Below are 17,665 nucleotides of genomic sequence, written 5' to 3'. Positions count from 1 at the left end.
TGGAAGCATTACTCTGGCCTGGGCCACACGGAGAGTTGAGGGTGGGGCCGGCAAGTCCACGAGCCGAGATGCCATGCCTGGACCCGATGGGGCCACTTCAGGACCTGGGGCCTGACACAGCGCTGGGGGAGGACTGCCTGTCCGGCTAGCCAGCAGGTGGGGCGGGACGGTCAGGTGACCGAGTGGAGCTGCTGAAGGCCGGGGCCGGACCTCACCCTGCAGCAGTGGAGGGCTCGCTCTGCACTGGGTCTTAAGGAGGGGGCTTCAGCCACCTGCGCTGTGGAGCCAACACCTATAAAGAAGTCTGTGAAGGCCCCAAAGGAGTACACAGTTGCTCCAGCAGTGGGCACCGCGGTGTGGTCCTGGGATCACACCCCCACTCTTCCTACCCCGCTGCTGGCCTGTCCCAGGAAAGGGGGTCTGCCCGAGCCTGCCCAGTGGTTCACTAGTGGGCGCAGAAGTTCGGGAACCACTGCAATGACATCCCTGTTCTGGCTGACCCGCCTCATCCCAACAGAAAGTGGCACAGAAAGGATGGTCTGGATGAGGGGGGCAGGACCTGAGTGGCTGGACAGCTGGGTTTCCTCCTGCAGGTGCTTCTGACGCCAGCATGGAGCAAGTGCTTGCGGCCTCGGCCAAGGCCCGTGGCCAGGGCTGCCCCGCCCACTGTGCCCCAGGTAAGCCGGGCCAGCGCTGGGGGTTAGCGGGGCCTGGGCTACAGAGGGGCTGCCCTGACCCGCGTCTCCCCCTCAGGGCGAAAGCCCCGAAAGGCCGAGTGAGCTGCAGCCTGGAGGCCTCCTTTTAAGATGACCCGCACGGACCCGCCGGACCTGCTGGTGTCGACCGGTACCAGGACATCAAGGTGGCGGCCCCGGGGCCCGTGTCGAGGGCCCCCGCCATGTAGCGCCCAATGGCCCGGCCTGCTGCGCCCGCGCCTTTCAACAAGCGCCACTGCCGCAGTTTCGATTTCCTGGAGGCACTGGACCGGGAGGCCATGGAGGCCCGTCCGGAGCCGCCGCCTCCGGAGCCCGCCGCGCCGCGCGCCCGATCCCGCGACGGCGAGCCACGGCGCCGCGCCCGCTCCAAGAGCGCACCCCGTGCGGCCCCGGGCCTGGCGCCCGCACCCGCCTCGCCGCCTGTGCCGCCGCGCCGAGGCCGGGAGGCCCAGCGGGCGGCGCCGGCCGACGCATCGCCCCGCCGGGAGCCCGCGTACCCCGCGCTGCGCGCGCTCGCCAACGAGCTGCACCCCATCAAGCTGCAGCCTCAGCGGGGCGGCCCGGGCCGCATGGCGCCCCTGTGCGCCGCCGCCACCCGCTGCGCGCCGGCCGAGCCACCCGCGGGCCGGCCCCCCACGTCCGCTGCCGCCTGGACGTCAAGCCCGACGACGCGGTGCTGCAGCATGCCGCCCGGCGCTCGAGGCCCTGGCGGGCCAGCGGGACCGCGCCCCTGGCCCCGCGCCGCCCGCAGCTCCACGGCCTCACGGTGCCCCGGGCCTCGCCACGTGGGGCTCTCGCTCAACCCACACCCCAGTGATTCATACTGCGCCGGACCCCCGGGCGCTGTACTGCGATGGGCCCCTTCTCGGGGCCCCGAGACTACGCGGAGCGCCGGAGTCTGCCCTTCACCACCCCGCCGGGCCCCACCCAATTCTTCTACACCGAGGAACCCGAGGGCCACCCCGGTGGCTTCATGGCCAGCCCTGACCGCCCTTCGACAGCTACTACCCAGGCCCTTTCTGTCCGAAGAGGCCACCCGGGCCCAGTCCAAGACGCGGGGGCGTCTACTATGCGGGGGAAGTTCGCACCTTCCCCGTCCAAGAACCACCCTCCCGTTCTACTACGGGGGAGGCCCCCCGAGCCTACGGCCCGCCCTGCGGCCCCCGCTACGCCCCCGAAGAGCCCCGGGCTCACCCCGGCCGCCCGCCCCTTTTACAACTGAGGACTTCGGGCGGTACCGCAATCGAGACGCCCTGACGCGGACTTACCCACACCCGCGCGGCAGCCCGGCCTGGGGCGACTGGGGCCCGAGGCCTTACCGCACCCTGCAGGTGGCGCCTCCTCCCCCGGACCCCGGCCCGTTGCTCGCCTCGTGGCACGGCGGCACCGGCACCAGCCCACCCCGGCTAGCGACCGACAGCCGCCACTACTCGCGCTCCTGGGACAACATCCTGGCGCCCGGCGCCGCGCCGCGAAGACCCACTGGGCCGCGGCCGCAGCTACGAGAACCTGCTGGGGCGCGAGGCACAGGAGCTGCGGGGCACATCCCCCGACGGCCGGCGCCCGCCCGTCATAGTGAACCTGTCCACCTCGCCCAGACGCTACGCGGCTCTGTCGCTGTCCGAGACGTCGCTGTCGGAGAAGGGCCGTATGGGCGAGGGCCTGGCCCGAAACTGGTACGTCACGCCGGAGATCACCATCACCGACAACGACCTGCGCGCGGCTGGAGCGCCCGAGCGCCAGGAGCTGGGAGCTGCTGGGGAGTCGCCCGCGGCCGCCCCCGCCCGCCCGTCCCCGATGGCCCCTGCCTCTGGCCGCCAGCGCAGCCTCGAACAGCTGGACGAGCTCATCACCGACCTGGTCATCGACTCGCGGCCCCCAGCCGGCCAAGCGCCCGAGCCCCGCGTCCGACGGCCTGGGCCGCCAGCTGCGGCGCCTGCTAGACTCGCGACCCCTCGGGCCGCCGGGGTCCCGACGCGGGCGCCGCGCTCGCCACCCCTGTCTGCCGGCAGCGCTGAGGAGCCCGCGGGCCCGGGGCAGGCGGCCGACGCGTCCCCGGAGCCCAGCGCTGACGAGGACGACCTGATGACGTGCTCCAATGCGCGCTGCGGGCGCACCGAGACCATGTTCAACGCCTGCCTCTACTTCAAGTCCTGCCACAGCTGCTACACCTACTACTGCTCGCGCCTCTGCCGCCGCGAGGACTGGGACGCCGCACAAGGCGCGCTGCGGTGTACGGCCCGCGTGGGCAGCGTGTGCCGCCACGTGTTGGCAATTTCCTGCCGCGACAGCGGCCCAGTGCACCGCGCCTTCTCGCGCATCGCGCGCGTCGGCTTCTTGTCGCGCGGGCCGCGGCGTGCTCTTTCCTGGGCTTCCCGAGTCCCGGCTCCGCAGACAACTTCCTGCGCTTCGGCCTCGAGGGGCTGCTGCTGTCGCCCACCTACCTGTCGCTGCGCGAGCTGGCCATGCACGCGGCGCCACTGGGCAGCTATGCTCGGGAGCTGGCGGCCGCCGGCCGCCTCTACGAGCCGGCGGAGTGCTTCCTGCTCAGCGTGTCCGTTGGCCGTGGGCCCGGCGCTGTGCCACCCGGCGCCCCTGCGCGGCCAGCCCCCGCGCCGCGCAGCCCCGGACCCACGGTGCGCAAGTTCGCCAAAGTGGCGCTGGCGGCCGGCAGCCCAGCACGGCCGCCCCCGGCGCGGGGCCGCGAACCCGACATGGAGACGTTGATCCTGACGCCGCCGCCCGGCACTGCGGGCCTGGACCAGGACGGCGAGGCGGGCCGGCTGAGCACGCGAGGTGGCCTTCATCCACATCCAGCGAGAGCTGCGGCTCCGCGGCGTCTTCCTACGCCACGAGTTCCCGCGCGTCTACGAGCAGCTCTGCGAGTTCGTCGAAGCCAACCGGCGCTTCACACCCACCACCATCTACCCCACGGACCGGCGCACAGGCCGTCCCTTCATGTGCATGATCATGGCCGCCTCCGAGCCACGCGCGCTAGACTGGGTGGCCAGTGCCAACCTGTTGGATGACATTATGTGAGCCGCGAGGGCGCGCCCGGGGCCCGCCCAGTCCACCCGAGCCCTGCCCAGTCCACTCAGGCCCCGCCCCGGGTTCACAGTCCCCGCCCAGCTCGCCAAAAGCTCCGCCCCATTGCGTTCTCCACAGGCTCCGCCTTTCCCTCCGCCTTCCTGCGAACCCCCTTCCCCCCCAACCCCCAGAGCAGTCCCGCCCGGCTCCCCCTCCCCCAGCTCGCCTTCGGGCCTCCCCAAGGGCCGGTCGTCGGCCGCTTGGTGCTCCCCGCTGGGAGGCGGGGTGGGTCTGAGGACCAGACCGCCCTGCCTTTACGCGGAGGGATCACTGCTGCAGATCCCACCGCGCATAATCGGTTCGTCCGACCCCTGTCCGTCTGCAGGGCCTCCCTGGAACCTCTCCAACCCCGGCTCGCCCTGGTCCAGGAGCCCGAGTCGACCAAAGCCTAGTCCCGTCCCTTTAAACACACTCCCCACCCGCCTCCTGTGGTCTGGGATGCGCCCTGCTCAGAGGCCTTTCCCCTCTAGGGGACACCCTGATTGGCCTCGGTGTGTCCGCATCCCAAGCACGTCCTGGCCTGATGGGCAGGGCCGGCGGGGACCTGCGCGTGGTGTCTCCGCTGGCCCCCATCCCTGCTGTGCCGGACCATGGCAAACTGACGGCGCTGCCCGCCCTGCTGCAGAGGTTGGGCAAGCAGCAGTGAAGGGGTACTCGGGGGTCCTCAGCCAAGGTGCAAGACACCCAGCCAGAGGGAAGGGAGTCCTGGACGGGGGAAGCAGAGGGGACGTATGGGTAGGGGCGCTGGCCAGACCTGAGACCTGGCTGGGCGTGAGTCGAGCTGCCTGCCCTCACCCGACAGGATGGCCCTAGGCGTGTGCCAGGGCAGACCCGGGGTGCAAACGGCAGCGCAGGCCCTAACCACACAGGGAGGCAGGAAGCAGGTATACAGGGAGGCAGGAAGCAGGTGCACAGGATGGATTTGCGGGAGGGGCCGAGGAGGCCGTCCAGCAGGGACCCTATTCCTAGGCACAGGGAGGACCAAAGAAGAGGGGCGTTCCCAGTTTGGAGCAGGGCGGGGAAAGCGTGGATGGGAGCACGTTCGCCAGGGCGGTGGTCCACCGGAGGGGTGGGGGGCGCGATTAAACAAACGCCCCCGAGCGCTCGCTCTAGCCGTGCCCTGTGGTGCGGCCACGGGGCCCGGCTCCGGCCCTCGGGAGCGCACGCTCGAGTGTCCGTCGTTCCCCGCCCTCCCCCGGAGTGCCCGCTGGCCCTGGTCCGGGCTCCAAGGATGGCGAGTAACCTGGAGAGGGGGCAAGGCCGAGAGCCCGGAAGGGCCCTCCTGCAGCCCCCAGTCCCCCATTGGGGCCAGGTGGGGCATCGATCCTGAATTAAACTGTGGACCTCCCCCCCCAAACCCCGCCTCTGTTCCCGGCCCTCGCCCCTGACCGTGCACCCGCGCCATCTCCTCCCCTAAATGCCTGTGCGCCTGCCTCGGCTCCGCGCATTTGCACCGGCCACGCGCCCCGCTTGCCCCACCCGCCTTCGCGGCCTCCCAAACTGGCCGCCGCGCCCCCGGCCTGGGTGCCTCCGCCTTCTGCCCCACGACTGAGGGCCGGCCCTCCAGGAAGGACCCTGGGCCGGGATTATTTCCAGAGGGCGAGCGCTTTCGAACCAAGGAAAATAAAACTCGAATGTAGCCATTGCTGCCTCATTCTTTGTGCGGGGGAGTGGGTGGCACGCGGGACGGAGACTTTCGGAGGCGTGGGGGGGGGGGCCTTCGGAAACCTGGGAGGGACACCATGGAGCAACGCGGAGTGGGAGGCAGGAGAGAGAGGCCCTCGGCCTCGGTGGGGGACGGGGAAGGAGGCCCTCGGGCACGGGGTGGGGGAACCCGGAGGGAAGCCAAGGGACAGCGGGATCGGGTAGGGTAAGGGAGGCCTTCGGTCACGTGGGGGAGGGGGCCAGGGCCGGCGCGCGTCCCTTGGGCCTCGTGGGCCTCCCTAACCCCCAACAAATGGGCCTGTCACATCCCCCTCCTCCCCGCAAGCTCCTGGAAAGGAACTTTTACGGGGGGCTGCATTGAGTCACCACCTACTCCCGGTTTCCAAGTTTCTCTTTAAGTGGAGCCGGCGTGGTATCTGGGCTGCAGGAGCTGGATCGCGATTGGCCAGTCTGTGCCGCGGGTTGGCCGCGTGGTTGGCTGAGGCACTGGGCTCGGGCAGCATGACCCCGCAAGATTGGTCACGGGCTCCCAGGCCCCGCCTCCCACACTGTCGGCGCTGCCCCGGGTCGCGTGGGGGAAGGGCCGCGGGCCGCAGCGGGTGAGTGCGCTCCGGGAACATGACGGCGGCGGACCTCCCCCAGATCCCCGACGTGGACATCGACTCCGACGGCGTCTTCAAGTATGTGCTGATTCGAGTCCACGCGGTGCCGCCCTCCGGGGCCCCGGCCGGGGGAGAGCAAAGAGATCGTTCGCGGCTACAAGTGGGCCGAGTACCACGGTGAGGGCGGGGCGGAGGGGCAGGGGGCGGGATCTCCGGCGCCTGTGGGCGGGACTAGCCACGGCTGTGGGCGGGGCCGAGGGGCGTAGTGGGAGGTGATCCTGTACCCGGTTTCATCCCTGGCTGGCCCAGAGGAGCGTGGAGTACCCAGAGTCTGGAGTACCCAGATGGTCCTGGAGACGAGGGGCTGCCATGGCCCGACTCCTCCCTCCTAGTCCCAGCGCCCCTGCCCGGGTGCACCCCCTCCTCCATTTCATCCCTTCCCAGAGGGTCTCTCTCCTGGGGAGGGAGCCGCTCAGAGCGGGGCTTCAGACCCCTTCAGCCTTCAAGGGCAGCCAGGGCGCGTGCTGAGCCCCCCTTCCTATCCCAGCGGACATCTATGACAAGGTATCAGGCGAGATGCAGAAGAAAGGCTATGACTGCGTGTGCCTGGGGGGCGGGCGCATCTCCCACCAGAGCCAGGACAAGAAGATCCATGTGTACGGCTACTCCATGGTGAGCCCACAGCCTCGGGCCTGGGTGGGCCGAGGGCCCCAGTCCTGGCTTGGGGAGACCTGGCCCTCCAAGCTGCCTGACCTGGGGGTGCTCAGTCTTCCGGCCCTTCTCAGCGGCAGAACCCTCCATCCAGGGCCTGTAGGCTCCCCATTTCTCACGTGGCATGACACAGGAAGCACACAGGGTGGGAGGGAGCCGCCCCCTGCCCCTCTGCTCTGACGGTCTGCGTGCTGTTCCTGGTCCAAAAGGCCTGACTGGCCGTCATCCTTTAGTGCTTTGAGGCCATCAGTGCTGGGGTGAAACTAAGAGGCCCCTGTCCCTCCCTTCACCAAGCTACCAGCAGATACACGGGGGCACCTAGAGGGGTCTGGGCCTCCAGCTAAAGGAAACTCCCTCAAGATCTGCGCACCCTGGTGGCCACGCTTCCACAGGAGAGCGCCCTGGGGTGGGCGGAGGGGATGACAGCCCCCTCCCGAGCTGGCCCCTGGTGTCCCTGCTGACCGGGCGCCCAGAGCCAGGACAGGGCTGTGAGAGCTGCCTTCTCCCTTCAGGGTTACGGTCGCGCCCAGCACTCCGTCTCCACTGAGAAGATCAAAGCCAGGTACCCTGACTACGAGGTCACCTGGGCCGACGACGGCTACTGAGGCCCACCTGAGGCCAGCCACCTCCAGCGGCCCACTTGGAACTCTCTTCTCAAGGCCACCTCCCAAGAGGCTGGGCTGCACCCCCTGGCGCTTTGCCACCCTGGCCAGGCCTCAGTGCCCGGGGTTACCTCTCTGGGGAGAATTAAAAGCATCGTCACCTCCGCTGGTCCCTGAATGCTGTGTGTCTTGGCTTCTCTGTCCCTAGGTCACCCTCTCTGTACCCCCGACTAGAGTGGGGGCAGCGGGTCACTCCTGGCTGCCCCTCACCCCGCTCCACCCCTGCGGGCCCCAGGAGTGGCAGTGCACACTCAGCCCTTTGGGGCCTGATAAGGGGGGCCCCTGGGCTGCTGCCCCCGTTTATGGCCTGATTGCTTCTCCACACACCTGCTATCCCCAAGGACATCTGGGAGGAGACCTGATGAGCCCTTACGCAAGGAGCTAGGGCTGAGTCCCTCGGGCCTGCCGAGGCGGGGACCCATCCCAGTGTGCGGGGCAGGCGCCAGCAGCCACCCTCCTGGCCAGCTGCCAGCTGAGGTCACGAGTCAGGCAGTCTACGACCCCTCGACTCCAAGGTCAGGTCCCACGGCCCTGCGCCGCAGCCACAGGCTTCTGCTCCAAGTAAACAGGCAGGGCTTCAGACTTGGAGCTGGGAGCCCCTCTCCCAAGACCCTTCTCTTGGCACAGGGCTGTGGGGAGCGGAGGTGCCCCTTGCCGAGGCTGTGACCCCGCCGTGCCAGCCTCCTGTGAGCCTCCAGGGCCCTCACGGGAGCCTGTCCAGGCAGGCACCATTGTGACCGCGTTTGAAAACGAGGAAAGACTTCCCCGGTGGTCCAGCGGTTAAGAATCTGTCTTTCAATGCAGGGAAGGCGGGTTCGACTAAGATCCCACGTGCCACAGGGCAGCTAAGCCCACGCACCGCAACTACTGAGCCCGTGCGCCATAACAAAAGATCCCACGTGCGGCAACTAAGACCTGACGCAGCCAATAAATAAATAAATTTTAAAACAAAGGTGAGGAAACTGAGGCTCAGGTGAGACAAGCTCCCCAGGCCGCACGGTAGTAAACTGTGGGTGGAGCCTGGCTCCAAATCCTTCACGGGGGTCGGTGCCACAAGCCCCAGAGTCTCTAGGTTCCTCTGGACTCTGTGCCTGGCAGCGTCCAGCCCACGCTGTTCAGGACACTTGTTGGCGAATAGTCTGTCCATCGTTTGTAAGAGCAAGCAAAGAGGAACCCACAGGCTGAGTTATGGAGGCCAACGTCCCGGGTTGCTAGGGCTGCCCCAACCCATGCAGGGAACTCAGGGGCTGGGTGTGGGGTTTGCACAAGCTGGTTTCCTACTGGCAACCCGGGCCAGGCTGAGTTGAATTCCCAGCAGGTGTGGGGTCAGAGACCCCAGGAGAAGCGGGCCGAGGCCGGTGTCACTCGGTGCTGTCCTCCAGTGGGGCCTCCACCCGGCAGGGCTGGGCAGCAGTGGGCATGGTGGTCGGAGCCTGACCTTTGGCCTGAAGGAGCCAGGCAGGTGGGAGCTCACCTACGCCAGGGGCCCCTCTCCTGGATGCTTTTACAGCCGGGTGCCCGTCCTTGTCAGCGCAGGGCGGGGCCAGGCGAGGGGCTGCAGGTACAAATGGGGCTGAGCCCTGCTCTCCAATTAGAGCAGAGTCAGCCGGTGGGGCCTCGGGCCGATAACCAGGAAAAGTGCCCACCAGGCTGGCCGGTGTACACACTGCCCCCTTGGTCTCCCTCCCTCTGGCCTGACCATGTCTCTGCCCGGCCACCTCCTGCCCGTCTTGGTCCTGCTCCTGGGTGAGTCGTCGGGCCTGGCTCCCGGAACGTCCGGGGGCTCGGGTGCTGGGCCTACAGAGAAGGAGGGGTTCAGGCCCTGGATGGCCTGCAGTGGGGGACGCAGGTGAGCCCTTGGGGTCCTGGGGTGGCCCCGCCGGGGAAGGGTGCTGCTGTCCCTGGCCTCAATCTCCACCTGGGCTCCAAGGTGAGAGGGCCCTGAAAGCAGATGGTAGTCAGCCACTCTTGACCTAGACAGAGCTTTGGGGGGCCTGGGCCACCCGTTGATGCATCGCCTTGAGGGGGCTCCCTGATGGCAGCCCCTCCGGTTTCTTGCTGGGCTCCTGTTCTCTTCCCCAGGGAGTGTCCCACATCAGGGGTCCTCGGTCCCTCGCTCGCCCACGCACCCCCCATCCTGACACGCAGGCAGCCTCTCCAGGTTCAGTCATTCTCTGCTTGGCCCTGACAGGGACCCCCCAGGTGGCAGTTCTCTGGGTTCCAGGCCCCCAGACACAGACCCAGCCCCCTCCCTGCATGACTTGCTGGCCTGGACCCCAAAGCAGTGTGACCTATGTCCCGGGACGCCCGAGTCTGAGCAGTTTCTGGGCCGTGGAACAGTCCCAGGCAAGCTGGGATGTGGGGTCTCCCTACCCCAGGCCACCTGGCTGTCTCTCTGTTGGCAGCAAGGTCCCCAGGCTGGGCCCTGGGGCCCCAGCCGCTGCAGACCCCCCCCGCGAGGCCGTGTGCAACTTCGTGTGTGACTGCAGGGGCTGCCCCGACGAGGCCCAGTGTGGTGAGCCGGGGCCGGGCAGGGAGCGGGCAGGGCCGGCGCTTGCAGGCACCCCACCTGACCACCTGCCCTGCAGGTTACCACGGGGCCTCACCCACCCTGGGCGCCCCCTTCGCCTGCGACTTCGAGCAGGACTCCTGTGGCTGGCGGGACATGAGCACCTCGGGCTACAGCTGGCTCCGAGACCGGGCAGGGGCCGCACTGGAGGGTCCAGGGCCGCGCTCGGACCACACTCTGGCACTGACCTCGGTGAGGCCTGGGCGGGTCTCCACACCAGCCCTCCCCTCTGTGCTTCCCGCCCGGTCTCCTGACCTCTCGGCCCGGCCAGGCTGGTACGTGGCTGCCTGGCACACACCGTGGGAGAGAGGCGGCCACCGCAGCCCTGCGCTCCCCAACCCTGCGTGAGGCAGCCCCCTCCTGTGAGCTGAGCCTCTGGTACCACGTGGCCTCTGGAGGTGCGGGTCCCGAGGGGAGGGACCGGGAAAGGAAGGGGAGCTGCCGCAGAGATGGGAGGGCGCCCCCAGGACGGGACGGGCAGGGGTCCTGGGGCAGGGGGGCAGCAGCCACCGGGCAGGGGGAGGGGTCCCGGGGCCTGAGATGCCTGGGACGCCCCACTGCAGGTGTGGCCGAGCTGCGGCTAGAGCTGACCCACGGTGTGGAGACACTGACCCTGTGGCGGAGCTCGGGGCCCTGGGTCCCAGGCTGGCAGGAGCTGGTGGTGCCCACCGGCCGCATCCAGGGTGACTTCAGGGTGAGACGGGGACGGTCGCATGGTGGGGGCAGCGAGGAGGGTCTGAGCTCTGCCTGAGATCCCAGGGACCTCGCTCTCTTCAGGTGACCTTCTCTGCCACCCGAAACGCCACCCGCAGGGGTGCTGTGGCCTTGGACGACGTGGCCTTCTGGAGCTGTGGGTTGCCCAGTAAGATCCCCAGGCCGTGAACGCACACCTGGGTGGGGGAGGGGTTAGCAGGAGCCCGTGGTCCCCTCATTCCGGCCTTGAGCCTCTCCCCAAGCTGCCCTGACCTGGAGCCTTGGGGTGGGGTGATGTGTTAACCCTCCCCCACCCTAGCCCCGCAGGCGCACTGCCCCCTGAGGCAGCACCATTGCCAGAACAAGGCATGCGTGGAGCCCCACCAGCTGTGCGACGGGGAGGACAACTGCGGAGACGGTTCAGATGAGGACACGCCCACCTGCAGTGAGCCGGGGCTGGCGGGGCCACGGGCGGGGGTTGTCCCTTGGCACGGTCCTTCTGGGGGTGAGGCAGCTCCTGTCCACCTGGAGCTGGGGCCATCAGCGCAGGCCCGGGGAGGCGGGGGGCCCAGGGAGGAGGCCCCGCGTGGTAGCCGGAGCCCCGCTTCCCGCCCTAGACCACCACACGGCCACCGATTTTGAGAGGGGCCTGGGCCTGTGGAACCGCTCAGAGGGCTGGGCCCGGAACCACAGCGCGGGCGGCCCACAGCACCCCGCCTGGCCGCACCGTGACCACAGCCGGAACAGCGCGCAGGGTGAGGCCCCCCAGGGACCCCGGCCGCCACCCGGGCCACGCTCGGCCACAGCACCCAGGCCACCCCGGCTCACGCCTGCTGTCTCCCCAGGCTCCTTCCTGGTGTCCGTGGCAGAGCCCAGCGCCCCAGCCATCCTCTCCAGCCCCGAGTTCCAGGCCTCGGCCCCCCAGAAGTGCTCGGTGAGGCGGGTGGAGGACACAGGGTGGCCACCCTGATCGCCTGGGCCCTGGAGAGCCTCCCCTGACATGCTCACTCCCCTTCCAGCTCACCTTCTATCACTACCTGCACGGGTCCGAGGCTGGCTGCCTCCAGGTGTTCCTGCAGACGCGGAGCGCTGGCGCCCCCCAGGCCGCTGTCCTGCTGCGCAGGCACCACGGGGAACTGGGGGCCGCCTGGGTCCGAGACCGCGTTGACATCCAGAGCAAGCACCCCTTTCGGGTGAGGCTGGCGAGGGCAGCACCATGCAGGGACGTGGGGAGGTCCAGGGGCCCCTCAGGGAGTCCGGGCTGGGCCCCTCAGCTGTCTCAGCAGGAAGCAAGCCAGGGCTGGGGTGGTGACGGGATGGGAGCGTCCCAGCGATAGACAGGTACGGAGGTGTGGGTCGTGGGGAGAGGGCTCGAGGGACCCAGGGATGACAGAGCCGCCTCCGCCCTCAGATCCTCCTGGCCGGGCAGACGGGCCCGGGGGGCGTCGTGGGCCTGGATGACCTCATCCTGTCTGACCACTGCAAACCAGTCCCAGGTGAGCCTGCTTGGGCACCCCCACCCCCCGCCCCCCGTGAGGAGAAGCACAGCCCCCACCCACCTGCCTGATCCCTGCTCTGCCCCCACAGAGGTGGCTGGCCCACCTCCTGGGCTCTGGGCTCCTGGTCCCCGGTCCCAGCTGTCCAGCCTGCAGCCCTGGAATTTCTGCGAGCCCGGACATCTCTTGTGTGGGGACCTGTGTGTCCCCCCGGAGCAGCTGTGGTGACTTCAGCAGCAGTGCCCTGGGGGCGAGAGGACGAGCAGGAATTGCGGTAAGAGGCGGAGCTGGGTGCGGGGAGCCCTCACCTCCCTTCCTCCTCAGACCAGCCCCCCGCTCGCAGTGGTGGGCTGGGGCCGTTCACACCGGCTGCCATTGCAGGCACCACGGACTTCGAGTCCCCCCGCGGCCGGGGGCTGGGAGGATGCCAGTGTGGGGCGGCTGCAGTGGGTGCGTCTCCCAAGCCCCAGGACAGCGGGAGCCCTGGCTTGGACGCCAGCGGGGCCACTGGTGAGGCCCGAGTGCCCCGCCCAGGGCAGTCTGCAGCCTGCCTTCCAACTGCAACCCGCACAAGGGTCCCCGCTCTGCTTCTTTTCACCGGGGAGGGTCCTCTGAATTGGGGGGTGTCCCCCATTCTCAGGAATCAGTTCTGAGAGGCCTGCTCTTCCCCAGGGCACTTCCTGTCCGTGCAGAGGGCCTGGGGGCAGCTAGCAGAGCAGGCCCGCGTCCTCACACCCACCTGGGCCCCTCTGGCCCCCGCTGTGAACTCCACATGGCTTACTATTTTCAGAGTCACACCCAAGGTACCACTGTCCCTCCAGGCCCTCTGCCCAGCCCTGGGGCGGAGTGTGGGGCGGGCCAGCCCACAGTGACCCCTTACCAGGCTTCCTGGAGCTGGTCGTGGTGGAAGGCAGCAGCCGTGAGCTGGTGTGGCAGGCCGCGGGCAGCAGCTCCGGGGGCTGGAAAGTGGACACAGTCCTTCTCGGGGCTCGCCACCGGCCCTTCCGGGTGAGGCGGGCAGCCTGGGGCGGGGGGCGAGGGGCACGCGGAGCCGGCCCTGACTTACCGGCCCGTCCCCCACGCCCCCGTGAAGCTGGAGTTCGTTGGGCTGCTGGACCTGGACGGCCCTGGCCAGCATGGGCGCCGGGGTGGACGGCGTGACCCTGAAGGACTGCAGCCCTGCGGCGGTCACCGAGAAAGGTGACCACCGTGGCCCAGTCCCCACCCAGGGGCCTCCCACCCAGGCCTCCTCGAGGGACCCCCGGGAGTCCCCAGTCCGGGAGCAAGTCTCTCCCCCGCCTCTCGGGGCTCAGGAGGGGTGCGGGGGCTGCTGACCCCCAGTGCCTTACCCCCAGAGATCTCCTGTAACTTTGAGCGGGGGCACCTGCGGCTGGCACACTGGCCACCTCACAGATGCCCACTGGTACCGAGTCGAGAGCCGTGGCCCTGGGTACGACCACACCACAGGCCAAGGTGAGGCGGGGCGCCCCGACCTGGGGACAGCTCTCAGACTCGGAGCGGCCTCCCAGACCAACCCCGGGGGCCTCCCAGGACCGGACTCCCAGGGGGCAGAGAGGAGCTCTGGGCTGAAGTGTCCCCAGCCTGGCGTCTCTGTGGCTCAGCCCCACGGCCTGCCTGCAGGCCACTTCATGCTCCTAGACCCCACGGAACCCCCAGCCCAGGGCCCCGGTGCTCACCTGCTCACCTGGCCCCAGTCACCCGCGGCCGCTCAGGAGTGCCTCTCCTTCTGGTACCACCTCTATGGGCCCCAGACCGGTGAGACCCCGTGCTGGGCGGGGCCGTGGTGGAGGCCCACGGGGGGCCCCGAGTTCTGTCTCTGGGCCCATCGGGGCTCTAGGAGGGGTGAGAGGCAGGAGTCGGGGTCTTGTCCCCTCCAAACCCTGCCTCCCCCAGGGACTCTGCGCCTGGCAATGAAGCGAGAAGGGGAGAGAGAAAGGCACCTGTGGTCGCAGTCTGGCACCCACGGCAACCGCTGGCACGAGGCCTGGGCCACCCTCCACCACCCGCAGGACTCCAGCGCCAAGTACCAAGTGAGGCCTGGTGCCCGGCAGAGGTGGGCAGGGCAAGGCCCCAGACAGCTGACCCCCTGCTGTCCCCCAGCTGCTGTTCGAGGGCCTCCGGGACGGGTACCATGGCACCATGGCGCTGGACGACGTGACTGTGCGGCCTGGGCCCTGCTGGGCCCCCAAGCGCTGCTCCTTCGAGGACTCGGCCTGCGGCTTCTCCACGGGGGGCCGGGGCCTCTGGACACGCCAGGCCAATGCCACGGGCCAGGCGGCCCGGGGCCCCCCTGCAGACCACACCACAGAGACGGCTCAGGGTGCCGGCAGGGGGTGGGGCAGAGGCATGGGGTGGGGGTGGGGAGCTGGGGGGCAGGGGCGGGGCGAGGGGGGGCCGGCAGGCTGACGCCGGCACCCCCCAGGGCACTACATGGTCGTGGACACGAGCCCGCAGGCCCTGCCCCGTGGCCACGTGGCTTCCCTGATTTCAGAGGAGCACAGGCCCCTGGCCCAGGCCGCCTGCCTGACCTTCTGGTACCACCTGAGCCTCCGCAACCCAGGTGAGGGGCTGCCGGGAGCAGGGCCCATGGGTCCCCTCAGGCCCCCGCGTGGAGGCCGCTCGGGAGCCGCCCCGCTGCCGCTGACCGGGGCTGTGGCTGCTCGGGTGGCAGGCACCCTGAGGGTCCACGTGGAGGAGGCTGAGAAGAGGCAGGTGCTCAGCATCGGCGCCCATGGAGGGCTTGCCTGGCGCCTGGGTAGCGTGGACTTGCAGGCCGAGCGGGCCTGGAGGGTGAGCGGGGTGGAGGGCCTTCCTCACCCCCAAGGGCCATCCAGTGCCGACCAGGAGCGAGCCCCCCCGCCCTGTGCCCGCCCAGGTGGTGTTTGAGGCCGTGGCCGCCGGCGTGGAGCGCTCCTACATCGCGCTGGACGACCTGCTCCTCCAGGACGGGCCCTGCCCTCGGCCAGGTGGGAGCCCGTGGCCTGGCCCTGGGACCTGCTTGGCTCCTGGTGGTTCCGGCTCCTTGCCTCCCCCGAGACGCCTGGCCTGACCTCTACCCCCCGCAGCGGTGGTGCCCCGGGGACGGGGGCAGCACTGCTTATTGCCCAAGTCCCTTGCAGCTTCCTGTGACTTTGAGGCTGGTCTGTGTGGCTGGAACCATCTGCCCTGGCCTGGCCTGGGCGGGTACAGCTGGGACTGGAGCAGTGGAGGCACGCCCTCCCGCTACCCCCAGCCGCCTGTGGACCACACCCTGGGCACAGAGGCAGGTGGGTCTGAGTCGGGAAGGGACCCCAGCGCCATACACACCCCCGGCCACACACCTCACTCACCCCAGTCCGGGCCAACCGGCCAGCCCAGCCAGGCTGCCGCCAGGGTCAGAGGCCAAAGGTCAGGGGGGGCTGGCTCCATCCGGTCCACGGGGCACCGTGCCCTCTCTCGTTGCCAGGCCACTTTGCTCTCTTCGAAACGGGCGTGCTGGGCCCAGGGGGCCGAGCGGCCTGGCTGCGGAGCCAGCCACTGCCCGCCACCGAGGCCTCCTGCCTCCGCTTCTGGTACCACATGGGCTTTCCTGAGCATTTCTGTGAGTCGGGCCGGCAGCGAGGGTGGTGGGGGAACCGGGCGCGGGGGCAGCCCCGCCTCCCGCCGGGTCGGGGGCCTGACACCCCTGGCCCCCTGCTCTCAGACAAGGGTGAGCTGAGGGTACTCCTGAGCAGCGCCCGGGGTCAGCTGGCCGTGTGGGGCGCGGGCGGGCACCTGCGGCACCAGTGGCTGGAAGGCCAGGTGGAAGTGGCCAGCGCCGAGGAGTTCCAGGTGAGGCTGGGCCGCCCAGAGCTGGCGGACCTCAGGGGGCTCAGGAGCTCAGGAGGGGCCATCCTCCTCCTCGGGCCCACCCAGCCTCTTCTCCCTCCCGGTTAGATCGTGTTTGAAGCCACTCTGGGCGGCCAGCCAGCCCTGGGGCCCATTGCCCTGGATGACGTTGAGTACCTGGCCGGGCAACGTTGCCAGCTGCCTACACCCAGCCAGGGTAAGCCCTGCCCCGGGTCTGGGCCTCCACCAGCTTCGGTGGTTCACGGCCCCTGTTCCCTCTGCACTGCGTGCTCCCACTTGCAGTCAGGCCAGAGACCACAGCCAGCCTCGTGCTGGAGCGCTTGCTCCTGTTCTGTGACAACGGCGGGGTGGGGCCCTCGCCTGGGGCCACGACTCCCCCAGCTCCGCAGCTGGCAGCCGCCTGCCCACCAGGGCCCGGCCTCAGCTGGGAGCCTTGTGTGGGCACGACCGGCGCCCCTCCTTTAGCGGGGGGGGGGGGGCACAGAAGTCCTCAGGGCTGTGGGGACGGCCGTGCCCGGGCGTGGGGCTGACGGGGAGGGCTCGGATCCCGGGTCACGCGCCCTGCGCCCACAGGAGACACAGCAGTGGCCACGTCGGTGCCAGCGGTGGTTGGCGGCACCCTCCTCCTCCTCGTGCTGCTGGTGTTGCTTGGACTTGCGGGACGGCACTGGCTGCAGAACAGGGGGGGCTGCCCCTTCTGGTGGGAGACGGACACCGTGGCCCCCAGCTTTGACAACATTCTCTTCAATGCGGTAGGAGCCCTGGGGGGGGCGGCGGGCAGGAGCCCCTGAGCCCTGCACTCGGCTGGACGGTGAACAGGACCCTCCCACACGCGGGGCCACCGCTGCCCGGTGGCCACAGATCTCCTCCTTCCTCCTAGGGCCATGTCACCCTGCCAGCATCGGTCACCAATGACCAGTAGATGACGCAGAGAAGACCCCGTGGCCCAGGGACCAACACCTTCCCCACCCCCGCAGGACGCGTCGAGTCCCTGCATCCCTCACCCTCACAGGGGCCGCAGCTACATACCCCAGCAATAAGTGGCCCTGCCCACAAGGGACCCCCCGCTGGCCAGCCAAGGTTGAGGCCAGCAGGAAGCGGGGGCTCCCCGGGGTTCCCCAGACCCAACCCGACCTGCCCAAGAGGATGTGCTTGGGGGCCCCTCCCACGTGCCTCAGTGGCTCAGGAGACTGGAAACAGGCAGGCCCCGGAGACGGCACCAGGGGCTAGAGGCACCAGGAGGGAGGCGCAGCGGGACCTGAGAAGCCCCTGCCCCGGGCCGAGCGAGCCTCCGGCCAGCCTAGTGGGACTCCGACCCAGGCCCATCAGGGGCCCCACCTCACCGGGTGATTCTGCATTTGATTTAAGACGGAGAGAAATCCCCAGAGCTGCTGGTGACAGACTTAGGAGCAGACACTTAACTGGGTCCAAGGTGGCATGGAGCTGGACTTGTAGGAGGAATGCCCTGATGTGTCCCCTGTCCCAAATAAAGGTCGCCGTGTCCACCCTCCCATGGTCAAGGTCCCCGCCCACACGCCACCCTCATCTAATAAAATGGAGCTGAGTCTTTCTGACCTAGGGACAGTCCCAGGCTCTGGTCTTCCACGAGGGAGAT

The 17,665-nt window shown here is 69.3% G+C and overlaps 3 protein-coding genes across 3 annotated transcripts; all 3 read left to right on the top strand.

The window, feature by feature from the left end:
• The first annotated feature begins 357 nt into the window (after window positions 1–357).
• AJM1 (apical junction component 1 homolog) lies at window positions 358–5,432 on the top strand. Its single transcript, XM_032635429.1, is given in 16 exon segments — window positions 358–677; window positions 754–843; window positions 846–1,334; window positions 1,337–1,485; window positions 1,487–1,546; window positions 1,548–1,580; window positions 1,582–1,699; window positions 1,702–1,910; window positions 1,913–2,179; window positions 2,181–2,441; window positions 2,443–2,505; window positions 2,508–2,615; window positions 2,617–2,676; window positions 2,679–3,065; window positions 3,068–3,502; window positions 3,504–5,432. Coding segments are annotated over 15 exon segments (2,928 nt in total). The 5' UTR covers window positions 358–677; window positions 754–806; the 3' UTR covers window positions 3,756–5,432.
• A 574-nt stretch (window positions 5,433–6,006) lies between these two features.
• Window positions 6,007–7,561, top strand: PHPT1 (phosphohistidine phosphatase 1). The gene is given in 4 exon segments (XM_032635308.1): window positions 6,007–6,197; window positions 6,199–6,247; window positions 6,618–6,742; window positions 7,294–7,561. Coding segments are annotated over 4 exon segments (378 nt in total). The 5' UTR covers window positions 6,007–6,086; the 3' UTR covers window positions 7,387–7,561.
• Window positions 7,562–8,346: 785 nt separating this feature from the next.
• MAMDC4 (MAM domain containing 4) lies at window positions 8,347–17,604 on the top strand. The gene is given in 35 exon segments (XM_032636026.1): window positions 8,347–8,396; window positions 9,039–9,189; window positions 9,849–9,892; window positions 9,895–9,958; window positions 10,032–10,187; window positions 10,190–10,204; window positions 10,284–10,300; window positions 10,302–10,410; window positions 10,576–10,706; window positions 10,790–10,874; window positions 11,025–11,150; window positions 11,323–11,460; window positions 11,551–11,639; window positions 11,725–11,898; window positions 12,117–12,201; window positions 12,293–12,475; window positions 12,583–12,611; window positions 12,613–12,669; window positions 12,672–12,711; window positions 12,874–12,939; window positions 12,942–13,004; window positions 13,557–13,579; window positions 13,581–13,674; window positions 13,843–13,977; window positions 14,116–14,252; window positions 14,323–14,542; window positions 14,645–14,782; window positions 14,894–15,012; window positions 15,098–15,188; window positions 15,342–15,488; window positions 15,668–15,802; window positions 15,905–16,032; window positions 16,138–16,246; window positions 16,624–16,802; window positions 16,931–17,604. Coding segments are annotated over 34 exon segments (3,414 nt in total). The 5' UTR covers window positions 8,347–8,396; window positions 9,039–9,143; the 3' UTR covers window positions 16,973–17,604.
• Window positions 17,605–17,665: the final 61 nt, after the last annotated feature.

Source organism: Phocoena sinus, chromosome 6 (genome assembly GCF_008692025.1).
Source record: "Phocoena sinus isolate mPhoSin1 chromosome 6, mPhoSin1.pri, whole genome shotgun sequence".
In the NCBI taxonomy this organism is placed as follows: domain Eukaryota; kingdom Metazoa; phylum Chordata; class Mammalia; order Artiodactyla; family Phocoenidae; genus Phocoena; species Phocoena sinus.
This window is presented reverse-complemented; position numbering and strand designations above follow the sequence as displayed.